The sequence below is a fragment of the Strongylocentrotus purpuratus genome, unplaced genomic scaffold (assembly GCF_000002235.5).
Source record: "Strongylocentrotus purpuratus isolate Spur 01 unplaced genomic scaffold, Spur_5.0 spur5_scaffold_15, whole genome shotgun sequence".
Taxonomy (NCBI): domain Eukaryota; kingdom Metazoa; phylum Echinodermata; class Echinoidea; order Camarodonta; family Strongylocentrotidae; genus Strongylocentrotus; species Strongylocentrotus purpuratus.
The window spans coordinates 34754358-34771560 of NW_022145600.1; the positions used below are offsets into that span (position 1 = coordinate 34754358).

At 37.1% G+C, this 17203-nt stretch overlaps 2 protein-coding genes across 2 annotated transcripts; one reads left to right on the top strand and one right to left on the bottom strand.

Annotated features, from left to right (window-relative positions):
- Positions 1 to 3080: 3080 nt before the first annotated feature.
- On the bottom strand, positions 3081 to 5909 carry LOC575349. Its single transcript, XM_794706.5, has 2 exons — positions 5545 to 5909; positions 3081 to 4788 (listed from the first exon to the last, which is right to left on the bottom strand). Exon 2 carries the CDS (start codon positions 4703 to 4705, stop codon positions 3539 to 3541), a length of 1167 nt encoding a protein of 388 aa, XP_799799.1. The 5' UTR covers positions 4706 to 4788; positions 5545 to 5909; the 3' UTR covers positions 3081 to 3538.
- Positions 5910 to 10315: 4406 nt separating this feature from the next.
- LOC100888993 lies at positions 10316 to 14538 on the top strand. The gene is made up of 2 exons (XM_003727065.3): positions 10316 to 11151; positions 13325 to 14538. Exon 2 carries the CDS (start codon positions 13386 to 13388, stop codon positions 14151 to 14153), a length of 768 nt encoding a protein of 255 aa, XP_003727113.2. The 5' UTR covers positions 10316 to 11151; positions 13325 to 13385; the 3' UTR covers positions 14154 to 14538.
- Positions 14539 to 17203: the final 2665 nt, after the last annotated feature.

A 17203-nucleotide genomic window follows, 5' to 3' on the forward strand; every position in this document is an offset into this window, starting at 1 on the left:
TTTTCTCATAAATTCATTATCAGTAACACATCTATAAGCATAGAATGATAACGCAAAGTTTTATCTTAAAGATAAACTTGAGTTCTGGTAATGCGATTGCATTGTGAAAGAAAAGGTGTGGAATGGATCAGAAAAGTTGATCATATAGCATGTAAGTAATGGTGTATAATGCAAGGTTCTGGAGTTATCAAAATCTTCATAAATTTGGCAGAGTCTTGGTAAAGTAACAATCACTTACACAGAAAGATGTATATGGGACAACACACACGATGTCGGGGCTAGTACTACCCTGATTTCCTTATCTTTCTATGCTCATTACTCAGCCAGTATACATTTTCTTCCAAAATTGTTTGGCACATGACATTTATTTGTAATCTTGAACATTCAGTGTAAGTTTCGTTTGATTCTGTGAGAATTCATTTTCTTTTTTTACCATAACTCAAGTTTATCTTTAACTATTGTTTCATGGGGGAAACAAATACGGCAGGGAATTAACCATGCCCTTGATAATCACGAAATGTTTGCCTCTGCGGTAAATTCTAAGGACGTTCAGGGCCCTTCATAAAGCCACATGAACATTGCTTTCTAAACAAATTGATTTAAATCAATTGTTCATGACATTGACGTCATTGTGAGAATCTCGCTACACAACATCGATTATATCAACATCATGGCTAGTTTAATTGTTTCCGCATATCAACAATATTTACTTGTAAAGTCTAATTGTGCATGCATAAATAATTAGTACCGAATTTGGCACTTGGTATTGGAGGAACATGTAAACGTTAATTTGATGAGCGTAAATTTGATGATTAAACACTTTCAAAAATAATTAAATTTGCATTTTACAAAAAATAAAACTTAAACAAAATCGGCGGGAGCCTGGAGGGGTGAAGAAGGAAGAGGGGGAGAGAGAAAGGGAGAGAGAGAGAGAAAGAGAGAGAGAGAGAGAGAGAGAGAGAAAGAGAAAGAGAGAGAGAGAGAGAGAGACATTTGGAATTGTAATGTATGGAGTTACGTTTTTACTGCAAACTGTAAGTATTCTGCAATACATATTTTGAAAAGATTCACTATTTATATATTTTTTTTAAAACTTCTAGATTCCCCCCCCCCCCTAAGAAACTGAAAGTGTTCCATTGACGTTCTGGGTTTAACATCACACTTATTGTTGATAATATTGATATCCCAAACTCGTTGGATATTATGTCATACTTTGAACAAAAGTTTTAAAAGGACGTAACCTTCTATATGGATAAAAGTATGCTAATTGCAAGTATTAGCAAAGTTTGTTCACATGTCTCATCAAGGATGAGATCCCTCTATATGAAAGCCTTTCCCACGTGTATTTCTTTTCATCATTTTACTCACACATCAGCAAGCATAGGCTATATATACACATTCTGAAATAGGACTACAGATCGTTACTTCTCTTATGTCGAAAATCGATGGATCTGTAATGAAACATGGACAGAACATAAAATGACATTAAAAGACCGTTCACGCGTAACCAGGGTCACGCTTACCTTTTACCCTGTTGTACACGGAACGTCATTTGGTTGGTGTAGGGCTGCGTCAGTAAAATGGCGATTGCCTTTTTGTTTCCTGGATGCATTGCATAAGCGCACTTGTAAGAAAATTTAAAACCATCAACCAAAATAACTTTTGAACGAAATTAAACCATTTTTTTGTCTTGATATTTCAAACACTTTGCATGGACAAAATGTTTCAAAGTTCCAAACAAGTTAGCACGGCCTTATAACTAAACATCATGCATCATGTGCATGCAAAACTATTCAGTAGATGGCGCTATTCAATTTTAGATAATGAGCAAACTTTAGTTTTCCAGTGAATGAATATTGACTGTTGGCGCCGCCTCTGACCCTTACTCTATGTAATCTATTTGGCGTGTCTATATTTTAATACTACGATGAGTCAAAAAGAGTGGTACTCCCCTCCTTTCAGCCTGATCAAAACGCCCTTTTTCTAATATTGATCTACCAAGGTAAAGTCGATACAATCTTAAAAGAGTTCTATCAGAAGGTTCATAACACCGTTATATGCAAATACAGTACCAAGATAAATCAATAAGAAAGTTGTTATACTACAAGAACAGTCTGCAGACAATAACTGTCAGGGTCACTGGGGTACATAGATCAATAAAGTAAAGATTAAACTTTAAAAATATCAATAAAGAAAAAGAAGAAGGAGAAGAATGGGATGGAGGAGAAGGAAAAGAAGGGGAAGAAGAAGAAGGGAAAGAAGAAGAAGAAGGAGAAGAAGAAGGGGATAAAGAAGAAAAGGAAGAAGAAGAAGAAGAAGAAGAAGAAGAAGGAAGAGAAAAAGAAAAAAAGGAAGAAAAAGAAGAGGAAAAAGAAATTGGAGAAGAAAAAGAAGAGGAAGAATATGTATAAAAGGTTTGTGAAATATGGAAATTAACAATTTTTTCAAAGCGTAATATTCAATGTTTCAGCTGGTTTGTATTTTTCCACCCCTTCTATTTTCTTTGAAATGTAGTAATAAAACTAGTTAGATAGGTCTAATTAACCCCCAAAGTATTACTGGAAGTTAAACAATTTCACGATCTTAGTGAAAGTTACACCCGATCGCAAAGACTTTCGAGAAATCAACTCAAGGTTGTCCAGATCACAATATACATCATTTATTTGAATAGGTAATGAGCATGGCTATCGAAATATTATAGACCGATTCTTCGAAATTCTTTTCGATGGGGTATGGAATTAACTAAAAGACATTAATCTGTTTGAAAACCATAGCCAAGAGTTTCAGGCAAAAGATCATTACCCAGTGGGTCCAAACAAAATCCATCTCTTTTAGAATGTCTGTCTTTTCTGAACTTACTTGGACAATATTTCTGTTTGCTTTAATCTGGTGTCTGAAACGCAATTGTTAGATCGTTTGTAGTCACCAACTTGCTTTTAATTTATTGTATACTCTATGGACATTATCACTTCAGAGTACAAGATACACTCTTAATCTAGTGATCATAATTATAAATATTGTCAATAATTTTTATTGTAATTTATTGCATCAGTTTTTACACACAAATAGAGAGCAATCACTTTCACTCGTTTCAAATTATTTATTAGATGATTATCGTATGCACATAGTTATATATGAACTTCAAAACATCAACATTGCATCATTGTAATTTATTGCAAACATTTTGTCAGAAAGAATAAACAAAATACTGGAAGTTCTCGAATATTTTGCTGCATTTCTAAATGACCTAAATGCAAATGTTAATAATGGACGGCATAACTCAATACAAATCAACTCAGCGATCGCCTTCCGGTTTAAATTAATAATAATGATGGCAGAGTCTATAACATCATTATGAGAACATGATAGAAAAGTTCACATAACAAAATGTTTCCTACTTCCGGGAAATTATATTCTTATGAATCATTGATGGGGAATGGTCACTGTGTGAGTTCGTTTGCTGTTACATGAAGCTCTAAATTAAAAGAGGGGAAAATCCAACTGAGTGTACATGCGACTCACAGACTGTCCCATTGTCTTACTCAATGATATCAAAATGGCTTTGTTTATTGACATCGTCTAACCATCTTACAACCCATCTTGTTTTCTTCTCATCACAATAATTCACATGTTTGATTACACTACTCAACGTCTTATCTTCATCTTTGTTCATATTATTCTCCTCCTCTTCATGAAACTTCACCGATTCTGACTGTTTGCTGATAGTCTCTGTTTTCGTGACATTCTTGTCCTTGGAAGCACGTAGTTTTCTGGCTCGTTCTAACCAAACATCAGGCGATTCCTGTTTTGAGTCAGTCTTTGGGACTGTTTTTCCTCCCCCGCCACCATCAAGGATTGTCTTTCGTGGTCCAGAGACAGTCACAGATCGCAGATGGATCTTCTTGTCTTCTGTGACGCTTGTCTTTGAGCTTCGGTCAGTTGCAGTTTTCCTACTGCCATCAACCCCTGTCTTTGTATTGCTGAGGAGCTTCCTGAACTCCGGGTCGTCTCTAGCAGGTGCGTGGTCAGCGCTTAGAAACCGAACGCGACGGACCTTCCCATCAATGGTCACCGTTTCCCTATGAGCGGTCAAGTTTGATGGGGGTGATCTTGTTGGCAACGTTGCAACATGTCTGGGACCCTTGGTCATTTCCGAGGGCGCTGTCCACACCTTTTTACTAGGTTCCAGTAATCCACTCCCCTGTAAGAAAGACTGCTGAGCATAGGTAGCACCAGTGTCTTCGGGTAACGGTTCTACCCTTGACTTTATTTGTGTTTCGGATTGGTTATGCTTGATGATTCGGTCTTTGATCGGTCGATGTCCTTGCGGCTGTTGGTGGTAGCCTGCATAAAGGTTCTTCCGTTTCGAGTAAATACTTCCATTGGTTCCAGGAGTAGTGAACATCTGCATGAAACTCTGCTGTGCGGGGTATGTCAGTTTCGAAGCTGGGTTCAACTCTCCAATCGACGGAAGACGACCGCGCCCGACTCCTGGTCGTTGGTCCGTTATCGCTTTCGAAGCGAACCCCGAAGTGGTGGTAGGCCAGGAATCGAAGTTGGTGAGAGGGTCCACCGTGGCCGACGACAGCGTGAAGGTACCTCTGAGTTTGCTTGGTGATGACGGTGATCCTAGCGTCATCTTGATGCTGCTGCTGTCAGAGTCAGAGCTCGATAAGGAAGTGTCAAGGGTCATCTGGAGTTGCATGGTTGGATCCTGGACATCGAAATATTCTCAATGAATACGACGTCGTCCATATTCAGTTATCATCATTGCGTCATGAGATTCACCTGTATAGTACACATGAACAAAAAAAGTTCGGGATCATGTAACTCTGTGACATGTATTATTATTGCAAAGCTTCACGATTCACTGAATTACACAGCTGAGTTGATTCAGAAAAGGGCCATTTGATAGCCTTTGTTTGCGTGATACTTGTTTATGATGTCATTTTGACCCCCACGATGGTGGATCTGTATAGCTCTGCTTTTTGGTAGAGAAAATTCTCAGTTGACATTAATCATTTTAAAAAGCAGGAAAGAATCATATCGTTTAATAACGTAGGGTGGTCAAGGGATCATTTCGGAAAAAACACATGATATACATAGATAAGTAACTCTAACGATAAAACAATATAGTTCTAGGCAAATTGTGGAATAATATGGTAACATTTTTTTTAGCAACGGCGGAAAAGATTGAATTTCTTGGCAGCTTGTCATTAGAATATTTATTTTAAAAACGTGAACATCTACTTTAAATAAATTCTCAGATTGAAAACGTTGAATTACTCAAAAGGAAAGGTAATAAAGTTCACTGCAAATTTCGTTAGCATGTAGGCCTATACACAATAAGTCCCTATAAATAGCACAACATACAAGTCTGCGATCACATTATTTTCGCACAGTACTAGAACACTGCTGAGAAGCAGTTTCATGTTACAAACATCATATACTTTTAAGGAGCAATACTATTTGATCGAACAACACTCTGACAAATTAATTACTTACAACTAAAGAAGAAAATTTGGAAAACTTGAGTTTATTTACCTTTTAACCAATCCACGTTCTGTATCCATGATGCGTTTCGTATCCATGGCGTGCAATTTTCTTCGGCTAGTCCTGCCTAGCATGGATCATCAACCAAAGATAATAAAAGCGCGGCATCGCAACTAATATTTTCCAATCACACCTGTAAGAATGTCTGTAGAAGTGCTTTTAATTTCTTATGACAAAACAATGTCCTTCGTTGGTTATCAAGCGCTATCACGAATAAGTTGAATGTTGTTGCTGAATGCTATGTGTCGAAACCACCGATATCACGCATTACGCCCCCGTTGGTAACCCCTGCTCCAATTTTCATTGATTGTATTCATGTAGTTGCCTCCCACACTGAATAGGATGGCTTTATGTGGCATAATATCTCGTATCGATCCCCTACTACCCATTAACCCCAGATAAGTATTTCAGCTATTGTCCGAATTCTCATCGATTGGGGTCCTCAACCGGAGATGGGGTTGGACAGGAAAGAAGGCTGTAATAGTAGTTGACTCCAGGTTTGAAAGAATGTCTGTTGTTGTTGTTATTGTTGCTGTTCAGTGTTGATGCTTTTGTTATCAATTTGTTAATGTTCGTCCCACTGACAATACTACCCTTGAGAGTTATTGGCCAAAGGGCGCCATCTACTATTTCTCTCTCTCTCTCTCTCTCTCTCTCTCTCTCTCTCTCTCTCTGTATGACCTTTCCAAACATTATTTACAGGCATAATTATAGTGCAATTATTTTTTGGATATGTTAAAGTGCTTGTTTGGAATTTTATATAATTTGTTTTGCTATAATTTGTTCCATATAGGCCTATATAAGTTTAAGATAGCATGGAAAGTATCTAACTGTCCCACCTGTCAATTGAATGGTTAAATTTTCCGCTTGAGGTATTCAAACTAGAAGAACAAACAGAAAATGCAGTCGAATTCGTTTTTAGCTTCAATCATTATCATCATAATTATTTGAAGCAGCCATGTTGTACTTAAACTATTCAGGTCAGAGGCTTTGATAATTTGTTTTTCTCGGTTTATTGTCACTTGCAGATACAGTGTTTGATAAATCTGTTTTAACTTATGAATTTACGCGGTCCCCCCCCCCTCTCTCTCTCTCTCACTCACTCTCCCTCTCTTTAACACGTGTTTTTCCTTCATTTTATTATATACTTATTTATTTATTTATTTATTTATTCGGTCTTCTTTAAAATACAGGGTAGTCCTTTCAGAGCCACAAGGCCTGCTTTTCAAAGGAGCCCTGTAGGCGAGTGACAAAGTACATGGTAAAACATATAATAAAATAATATAATATAATAAAAACATATACACAATACATAATACAAAGCTTTTTACTACCAGATATGTTAGGTATGTTAACACAGTTTTCTAATTCGTAAAACAATATTTTAAAAATATTTTTACCTGAGCTATTTTTAGAAAAAATTTCTGACAAGCAAATGAAAAAACAAAAAATATTGAAAACAACACAAAAAGAAGAACGGAAGGATGTGGAGGGGAAGAAGAAGAGGCGGTACTCTTTTATTTGAATACTACCCCTCCCCCTCCCCCTTCCACTCCCCCTTCCACTCCCCCTCCCCACCGTGTGCAAAAATAGTTCATAGGATACGCATACATGCACTTGAACAGTATTTACAACCCAAAAGACAAAGTTACTTATATCATAGCCGAGACACTATCATTATAGAAACACTGCTCCATATTTGTGTATGTCTCCCTCAACGACATGCTCTGAATAACTCTTGAAACGGTATGTCGCTATATTTTCACCTAGTGTTCGACTGGGCGTTGTGGCGTGCGCCTGTAATCCAGTTACTTGGAAGTCGGGGTTGGTGGATCGTTTGAGAGCGGGAGTCCTGTATGTCGTCGCTCTATGGCGATCGGGCGTCCATGCTAAGCTCGGCATCGATATGGTTGATTGGTCGGAGGACTGGCCAACCAGGTCGTCTAAGGAGGGACGTACTGGCCCAGGGCGGAAACGCAGCAGGCAAAAGTCCCCGTGTGGAGCAGTAGTGGGATAGCGCCTGTGAATAGGCGGCGGCTTGCAGCCCGTTCAACATAGTGAGACCCAATCCTTTTTGCTGTTTCCAGATGTTTAAAAAAATATATGACATAAATATATTTTCATATTTTAGTCACAAAAATTCATTTTCTCATCATTTGTTGTTTTGCTGTTTGTTTTTGCGACGAAGCTTTGCTAATATTTTCAGAGTGAAGATGGCAATTCACATAAATCGTGATGAAACAATCACTTTTATCTATGTCGCTATTTTTCTAATCACACACACACAACAAAAAGATATATAAAGATGAAGAGAAGAAGGAATCACAATTTAAATGTAAAACAATTTTTGTACTTGCATTGGTTCACGAGTTAGGCCTACATTGGAAATGAACATATTTGCTTTTACATCTAAATAAATCTGACTTTGTTAGGTCTAATAAAAAAAATAAAAAAATAAAAAAATAAAAAAACGTGTCATGTATTTTCAAAGCCCTGCAGCAGAATTTTCGCCACAAGTACAATAGCTACTGAAAACCCGACCCCTATAAATTTGACGAAAGGAAGCCCAAAGCAAATATCAGATCACCGTCGATGCCTCAATTTTTACAAATCACATGTAAAAATAAAAACGTGACTTTGACCACCACCTTGAACTTGGGGTGAATATCTTATTGTGACGTCATGGATCGCCAGATCAGTTATTGAAGTTAATATTCCCCACACTGCCCTCGTTCTGTTGTCCTCCCTCCTCTCTTTTTCCTCTCTCACTCTCTCTCTCTCTCTCTCTCTCTCTCTCTCTCTTTCTCCATAATTAGTTGTAATTCTTCCTCTCTTTTTATAACCATCTATCCACCCTCTCTATCTGTTTGCTAAGTTTTGTGTGTGTCTCTATATCTCTCTATTTGTTCTCATCAAAAGAGCTCGATCGCCTCACCTGACTTTTGACACACATTCTTTGCAGGAGGTTGAATTTATTAAGCTTATAATTTACAACTTGACCCTCGCCCCTCTTCATAGAAAAGCACCGATTTACAAAGCGAATCATCTGTATAATTCATAATAACGTTAGTGTCACTTATTCATAATCTCCAGGTATTAAATCTGTGTCTTCACATCGGCAAATCTTTTGTGAAACATTATTATATTGTCCATGCAGCCACCTTATTTTGTGGATATCCCTCAGCTTTCGATCAATATTTAACATTAATTTGTTTAAATACGGATCACCTTATATCTCTTTACAAGAATTATTATGGATGATAGAAAATAAATACAAACCTTGAACACAAGCAGCTTGATACTTCCTTAAGGGTGACGTGTCCCCTGTACCTTTAATTACAATGCTGTGGGTTCAAATCCCATGCGTATCGGTATACTTATGCCTTATAGGGAAATTGAACAACATTTTCCTGTCAAGTGGGGTGAACAAAAATCAAACACGAAAGAATAAGAAAGTTTTTAGACCTTTGAAGTTTAGCTCACGCTGATAAAAATGGTTGCAAATCATTGCAACATCTTATAACGAAAGCAAAATCCCTTTAAGAGTTGGAGCATTTCGCAGCTTGAGCTGTAATGAATTTCTACGGGCATGTATTTGCATCAAATAGTGCAATTTGTGATTTTTTTTTATAAAGAGAAGAAAATAGTCATCGAACAGGAAGGCTATTTAAAACAAACAAATACTATGAATTAAATATTTTGACATCATTGGGGCGTTTTATTTGTTTCTCGAATATAGCAAATTTGATGTTGAGTTCTGGTAAAGAGAATAAATATCATTTAACAGTATCCAACAAAAGTTTTTTCCGTCTTAAAAAATGTTTAAAAGGGCGCATGATTTAGGGAGAGAAAAAAATCTAGAACCTGGACTGGAAATAAGTTTGAGAAGTAAGTCCGGACCGACTTGCCTAGACATACTACAAATGTGAGTTTTGCTTGTCAGGGAATGTAATTCAAACAAGTTTTTCATTAGTTTGTTTATATTTTGCCGATCTAATAAACCAACCCATCTACTGCATGTAAATGATAAAAATTCAAAATGTTGAGGTCCATTTTCTGTCGGAATAGAATTCCTTTCCTGTAATTTTTCTTAGAATGCTTGAAGAAAAAAAATCTTTGACAGTTTACAGACCAATATACAGAAAATGTATACAGTGAATTACGAAAAGATCAATAAGCATTTTATTCATACCACGGTACTATTAACTGTCAAACCGTGGATAGCATCATAATTGGATGAGTATTTTCAAAGAATTTCATACAATTTTACCAACCATTTCATTGCGTTTTCTATCGATTTGTAATCATTAAAGATATCACCATATTAAGTTAATTTGGAAACTTCTGAAGCGATCTGAGAATCTAATTAAAGTGAGTCGTCATAATAAGGTTTTATTTGTAAATAACCCAATTAGGAACACAATACAAGTGGGATTAACAAGGAATTAAGTTGTTTCTATCTTCATGTCAATTGTGATATACGCTAACCTACCTCCAGTGACCCCCTCTAGCCGTCCCTCATCATCAAAAGTTAAATAAAGGGGTAATGCATGGGTGAATATACCACTAATATAGGACAGGTGGATTTATATGAATACAATCGACATGACATGGCCCATACCCTTTGGAGACACTTCAATTAGGAGTAAAAGGCAAAGTTACCGATTTAGTTACCAGTAAACCCGACTAGGTCACATAAACAAAGAAGAGGAATAACTTATTGACCACGGGTTATCACACCAATTTATTCGACCAAGAACACGAAGAAATATGTCGAAATAGGATTATACGTTTACCTATTACTAATAATGTCAATATATACATTCGAATTAAAGCGATCAAAGGTCGCATCCATTGGTAAATTTAATAACAAAGTCCATGACGACTTGTTTTCCATTGTTTGTATTCTTGTTGAACCTGACAGGCGAGCCATCATCGTACCCTTCAACTTGACTTGTCTTTCAGCAGTATACCCGTCTACCCACGGTGGCAATCATCCCGAACACAATCCTTCATTAAAAAGGATATTTCTTTGTATTTTATTGGATTGCAGCTTCCTGGGGGTGCTTTCTATTCAAAGAATCAGGTGTTTTGATTTGTTTGCTAGACCGTGGCACTCAACTAGGGAATACACACGTAGGCACTCGTCCCTGGTCCGATTGGTGGCATTTGCGTGCCGGTAAGGCAAGGTGTCTTCACCTAACTCGGAAAACATGGTTTTTGTTTCCTCGAACCTGCAGCTGAGGACCTTGTTTACTCGGAACTCTTCCCTTGTTCGTTCATATTTTGTTTGATAATCATCATTCGTTGGAAGATTCCGGAGAAAAAATACAGTATTGTCCAGTTCTTGTCCTTGTGTCCGGTTTAACACCTTTTGCATCTCCCAAGGAAAAAGTTTGATGACCATCCATTTAATCTGGTTCGGAGGATCTCTGTTGAACATTCCATTCTTGTCTTAAAAACATTTAGATTATCAATGGCCTATCGATTTTAGAATTCGCAATGGTCCTCTGAGGTCCAAGGAAATATCGACAGGGATTTATCAGCTGAAAATTGAAAGACTCCGCCTTGGATTAATGATACAAGCAGTCTATTCAGGTAAGAAATGATACCTTTGACTTGTGACATACTGAGGCAGTTTGACTGTTTTCAATTCCAGTTACAAAACTCTGACATTCAGATTTAACAGATTCCTCTTATCAACTTACCGCTCTGTCATTCTAAAATTGTGTCACCATAATTGAATCAGACATTTATTTGTATATATATTAGATGATATAAAGGCGTACTGGAGATTTTGCTCATGATTTTGATGTAGGAAAAATTATGAAATTAAAAAAAAATGTCCAGAAGGAAACAATTTATGATATTAATGCATATTACTCAACGAATCTCTCGCAATTCTAAATTGTTTAAAGCTGTGTCATTATGAGCATTATCCATAGAGATATATTACTATTTGCTCTTGATAAAGAGCAAATAGTATATCTAAAATAGTTAAAATTTATTGTGCAAAGTCCTCGAGGTCCTCGATTTATGTGTGTTAACAGTTCACTGTTCACATGATGGGCGCATGGCCACGTCAGATAATATAGTACATCTCAAGGTCATCATAGGTTTGTAAGAAATGATTAATGTATAATTAAAATAGTTCTACTAAAATGCAAAACTACCAGAATAATGTTTAAAATCGACCATAAGAATTGACAACATTATTTTGAATGCCTTTGTTTGATATATTTTTATACATTTTCATAAAAAGCACCGCACTTTTATAAAAAGGTAAAGACGTTGCGTATCACGTAATAATTTTTGTTTGGCCAGCTGCGGAAAAGAAAATAATCTTACGTATTCTAATCCTAATGTGTTCGTTGTATCAAATTGAACAATGAAAGAAGACATGGATTGAGGGAGAGAGAAGGAAGAGAAAGAGGAAATGTAGAAATTAATAGATGACAATGGAAGAAGTCTTTCATGCACTATGTCAAGTATGTCGCTTTGCTCACTCGCATTGCATCTAACTTGCAAGACCCCCCTCCCTCATGGCGACCTATGCCCTCAAAAGTGACAAGGCATACGATACGCCAACGATAGGCTAACATGCAATTCCAATGTTCTACATTTTTGACGGCAGTTTGGGAGTCTTTATAAGTTCTACCGTGACCGAGGCGATTGTAAAATCGGGATTATAACAGAGATGGTGTTCAGAATAAAATGACGCATAGCCATGACGATTGATGTGAATTATTGAAAATCATAATTTCATCAAATAGAGTTGGAACCACATTGTCCAGATATGGAGCTGATAAATGTTTCGCGATGGGGTATAATGTTAGCATTACTTTTATTCAGGGTGGTCGAAACAGAACTTTTTTATTAACAAACATCCCTCATTATTATGCATTCGCACTCCAGATGCTTCTTTTCGTGCCCCTATATACATTTCGCTCAGCTTCCCATGATACAAGAAGTAGTAACATTGATCACAATAAACTCAGTTGGAATCCATGTTAACAGTGGTGTAGCGTGAATCCATCCATCGATAGGGGACTGGAACGATTGGGGGCGGCATCGGTCTTACTCAGAAAATAAAATGCTAATTTGTTAAGGCTACTGGTTAGGGGGCGGGTGTGGAAAGGGATCCAAGCGTCTTTTTATCTTCTCCCTTCCCTTTCCCTTTTTTTTTTCTCGCTTTTTCTTTTCTTTCACTACTCGTTTTTAACAATGGGGGGGGGGGGGGGTACACGTGCCCCGTGCCCCTGTATGTAACTACGCCACTGCATGTTAACCATGCATAATTAGATGTCTTGACCCACAGTCACTCGTATTTACTTAATACTCTATAAATAGTTCTTCGTAAGGGACACTGGTGTACTGATAAGGGATTTTCCCGATGTAGCAAGGGTCCTCTTACTGGACGCTCATTAACCTGATGACATGATAACAAGGCGTGAAGACAAATATGATAAGAGACATACTCGCGATGGTTGTCCAGTACACTGAACGTTTAAGAGGTTAAAGAGGGTGAAACCAAAGGATTGCAATCCCACATGTCCGGTTTATCGAGAATTATTCTATAAAGATTATGATGCCAACTGTGTCAGCTTGTAAACAATAAATAAAGGTTAGCGTCTTAGAGTTTGAAGTCAGAATAGTAAGGTTGGTAAAAATGTTTATTCAGAATGGCAGTTAGGTCATTTCTCTGACAGCTATAGGACAGTGTGCACGTCTACATCATGACTCTAATAGATGAATATGTTTATCGTTTCAGACCTCTGAGCGGGAACCCCTCACCTTCCGGCGGTGGTTGTGGGAAGTTCAAATCATCTACCATGCCAATCTCGTCCACCACATCACCACCAAACACGGCTCGACTGCAATATCGCATCAAACGAAGTCAACTTCGTCTCGTCCAAGCCGGTAAGAACGAACAGACGAGCGACTCGAATTCTTCCCACGATGTCAGTGTACGGAGCAGCAGGTTGGCGATGTCGTCCGATGCATCGTCGGTTTCGATCACGTGTTCAGGGAAACAGAGTTCGGTAGCTCAGCCGAGACTCCTGAGTAGGCGCTGGAGCCGGTGTGGAACCCCAGTGCCACGAGAGGATCCTGATCAATTATCCGACAATGTAGACAATGGCAACATAGTCGACAACAACAATGCGAAGGAAGATACATTGAACTCACGATATCGAGTTGATAGCTTCGTGAACGAGCCTGGGGTCGATCTCCTTCATCAGAGGCTTCCCAGCATCGAGCAGAGACCCGTTTCCCGACATGTCGTCTACTCCGTCCAATACGATGTCAAGACCAAGACTTCAACCACCAAGCCAGTCACGGTTTCGTCCTCTTTTGATTCGCCGCGTACATTAAGGCAGAAAGCTCTGCAGATGGACTTCAACCAAACCACAAGGTTGTCACGACCAGATAAGGAAATCAATGTGGAATTTGCGAGAAGGGCCACTTTTCCAAATGATGACTTCGTTGATGAGTTGACAAAGAATCGCATATTAACATGGTTGGAGAATGTTGAGACAGCTCTGGAAGAAGACTCTGTTGATTCTACAATCTTGACATCTATCCAGGAAGAATCGCTCTAATCTTTTACTTGCTGTCTTACCAAAAACATTATTGAAATATTATTTGTTTGTGTTTTGCTATTCTGTGTGTTTTACTCTATAGAATTTAAGAAGAAGATAACTCCAAGAGTTACATGCTATATTCGATTAATTGTTTTCCGTTTTGAAAAAATGAATTGTTCAGTGAAACGATCGTCGACGTGAGAAACGCGATTTAAGTCTTGCCTACAATGCTGCTTATGATAACACATTTCTGATAGTTGTCTTTATTAAACATGACTTTGTATTGAGTATGGAAACTGTTTTTACGGACATTGCTGTTCCACTTTAGGGGATTTTAAAGATAAACTTGAGTTCTGGTAAAAAAAGAAAGTGAATTCTCACAGAATCTAATGAAACTTACACTGAATGTTCAAGATTACAAATAAATGTCTTGTGCCAAACAATTTTGGAAGAAAATGTATACTGGCTGAGTAATGAGCATAGAAAGATAAGGAAATCAAGGTAGTACTAGCCCCGACACCATTTGTGTTGTCCCATATACATCTTTCTGTGTACAGTGATTGTTACTTTACCAAGACTGGGCCAAATTTGTGATGATTTTGATGACTCCAGAACCTTGCATTACACACCATTACTTACATGCTATATGATCAACTTTTTCTGATCCATTCCACACCTTTTCTTTCACAATGCAATCACATTATCAGAACTCACCTTTATCTTTAAGGAGAGGGGGTGACGGAACCCCCCCCCCCCCTCCGAAGTTTCAATAAGTTCGAAATTTGCCAATTAAAGTGGGAGGCCATGGGTTGGGGGTGAGGGGGGGGGGTATCGAAAAGGATAACAAAGATTAAATTGGGAGAGCTCAAAAGTACCCTCTTTCAACGCCACAATTTTCAGATAGTACTCTATTTGCATTGTATATGACACGAATTCACAACCATTTCGACTAGTTATCACGTAATGACTTGATAATGTTGAAAGAAATATCTTGGGATAGGGGACGTTCAGTCTCGTTAAATTTCCTAATTACTTCACATTTTTTTATTTGGTTAATTCAGTTTAATGTTCAGGTTGTAGAAGTTAAATAAATATACAGGCCTTTATTACTGAGAGTGCTATATACAAGTCAAATGCGCGATAAAGAGATTGAAACATGTACACATTAAATATAGGATTCAACTTTTCTTAGAATGCAAATATTGTTTTTTTTTTAATCAGTATAAATCGGAATCGAACGTATAGATTGGGAACACTGGAAAGAAATTGAGAAAGGGCCAAAGGGGTGTTCGAGAGGTGGCTTTGACAGATAGTAGAATGGCGTTGGCTTTACTTCAAGAACTTTTTATACTGTAGCATTAGAAAATTTAATCAATTATTAGAATAAACATAAATAAATATGTCGTGTTTTCACTTAGACTGAAAATAAGTAATATATTATTTATTCAAAATAACAATTATCAACTAAATCATTCATACCCTTAACTGTTTTTCCTCCTGCTTTTCTTAACTCAAGAATGAACGGTGGGTTGGTTTGAATAAGGCCTTTGTTGAATACTTTTAGGTATAAGATTTAATCTGTCACATTCTCACGAAAAATAAGTGGGGACAAATCATTTGTTCACATACTAAAAAACTTGGAAAGGGTGTTAATAATTTAGTTGTTAGCTAGCTGTATGTATGGTAAGTCAACTAAAACTTTGATTAAAGATACTATATCCTTTTTGCAGCCAACATCAAATTATGTAGAACTTTGCAGGAATTAGGAATATGTCATGTATGTCCTATCTGTGAAATTTAAACATTAGCAGTGTCCTAATATTCAAATTATGCAAGGAAACCAGTTTACTTGCTAGACTTCACTGTCACACACTATTGAGTGAGTGGCTGGCTTTTGTTCTTATTTGGGAATAACATATATAACATGAGCTGTAAAGGGTACATGAGCATTTGTCTACATCAATAACCCACTTCTTGTGATGGCCAAAATTAAACTGATTGAATCTTTGCGCAGCATAAAACGTATGACCATTCGGTACAATGGTCTGAAAATCAAGATTATTACTTATTGGCTCTATAGTTCCTAAGTCGATTTAACAACTAATAGTCGTTTTTTTCCCACTTGAAGACACTTTCAAGCCCCACCTTTTTTAGGGAAGTTCTAAATTAGACTTATCTTTCAAATGCCGTTGGAATTTAACCTTTTCATTTGTTTGGCCTGCAAATGGGACATAGTACCTTTAACATGGAGGTGTTTCTATCCCTTCTATCCACCACCTTGACATGGTTTGATGAGAGTATCAGTTGAGCCGTCCTTCATTTATCATGTTTATATCAATGTTTAATAGCCACTTGATATTATTATTTATTTATATGTTTGTGTGCAATAGATCATTTTTTAATGAATTGAAGTGTTTATTACAGACGTTACTACATGGTATTATATGTGATATGAGAAACAATCCTCCAATGGTGAAGCAGGAAGGGGGAATCATTGGGAAACTCTGCAAACTAAATGGATATTTAGGATTGGTTTCACTGTGTGTTATTATAATGTATTAGTCAAATAAGGAGCTGAAATACGATTTATCTTATTAAATGATTTGCTTACTATGGCAAGAAATATAAGGACAATTATGCGTCACTTAATCTTGAATTAAAAGCCACGGAGTTATGGTCAATTAGAAGAAAAGCATTTCTAAGTTTTGTATCGTTACGGTCAATTTGAACAGAGTTTTGAAAAGTCCATGCTTATCATTTAGCTTAAACATCTTCATAAAAGTAAATACTAAAAAAGTTATCACTAAATCAACAACATTGCCTGATAAACAACTTGCAGTTGTTTATTCTAACCGCTATTCATTTCATGATAAACTGTGTTGCTTGTCTCCTTGCCTTGTTGAACCTTTTTTTAACGTGAATGATTTGATAAGATGTGACTTCATCATAAATTATGAGCTGCATTGTTGTATTTGCAGCTGGGATATCTAAATCGAATTTAAAAAGTATCATCTCGGTTTGATAAATTGTAAACGGTCACTGTATGATTTATATTCAATAAAAACTAT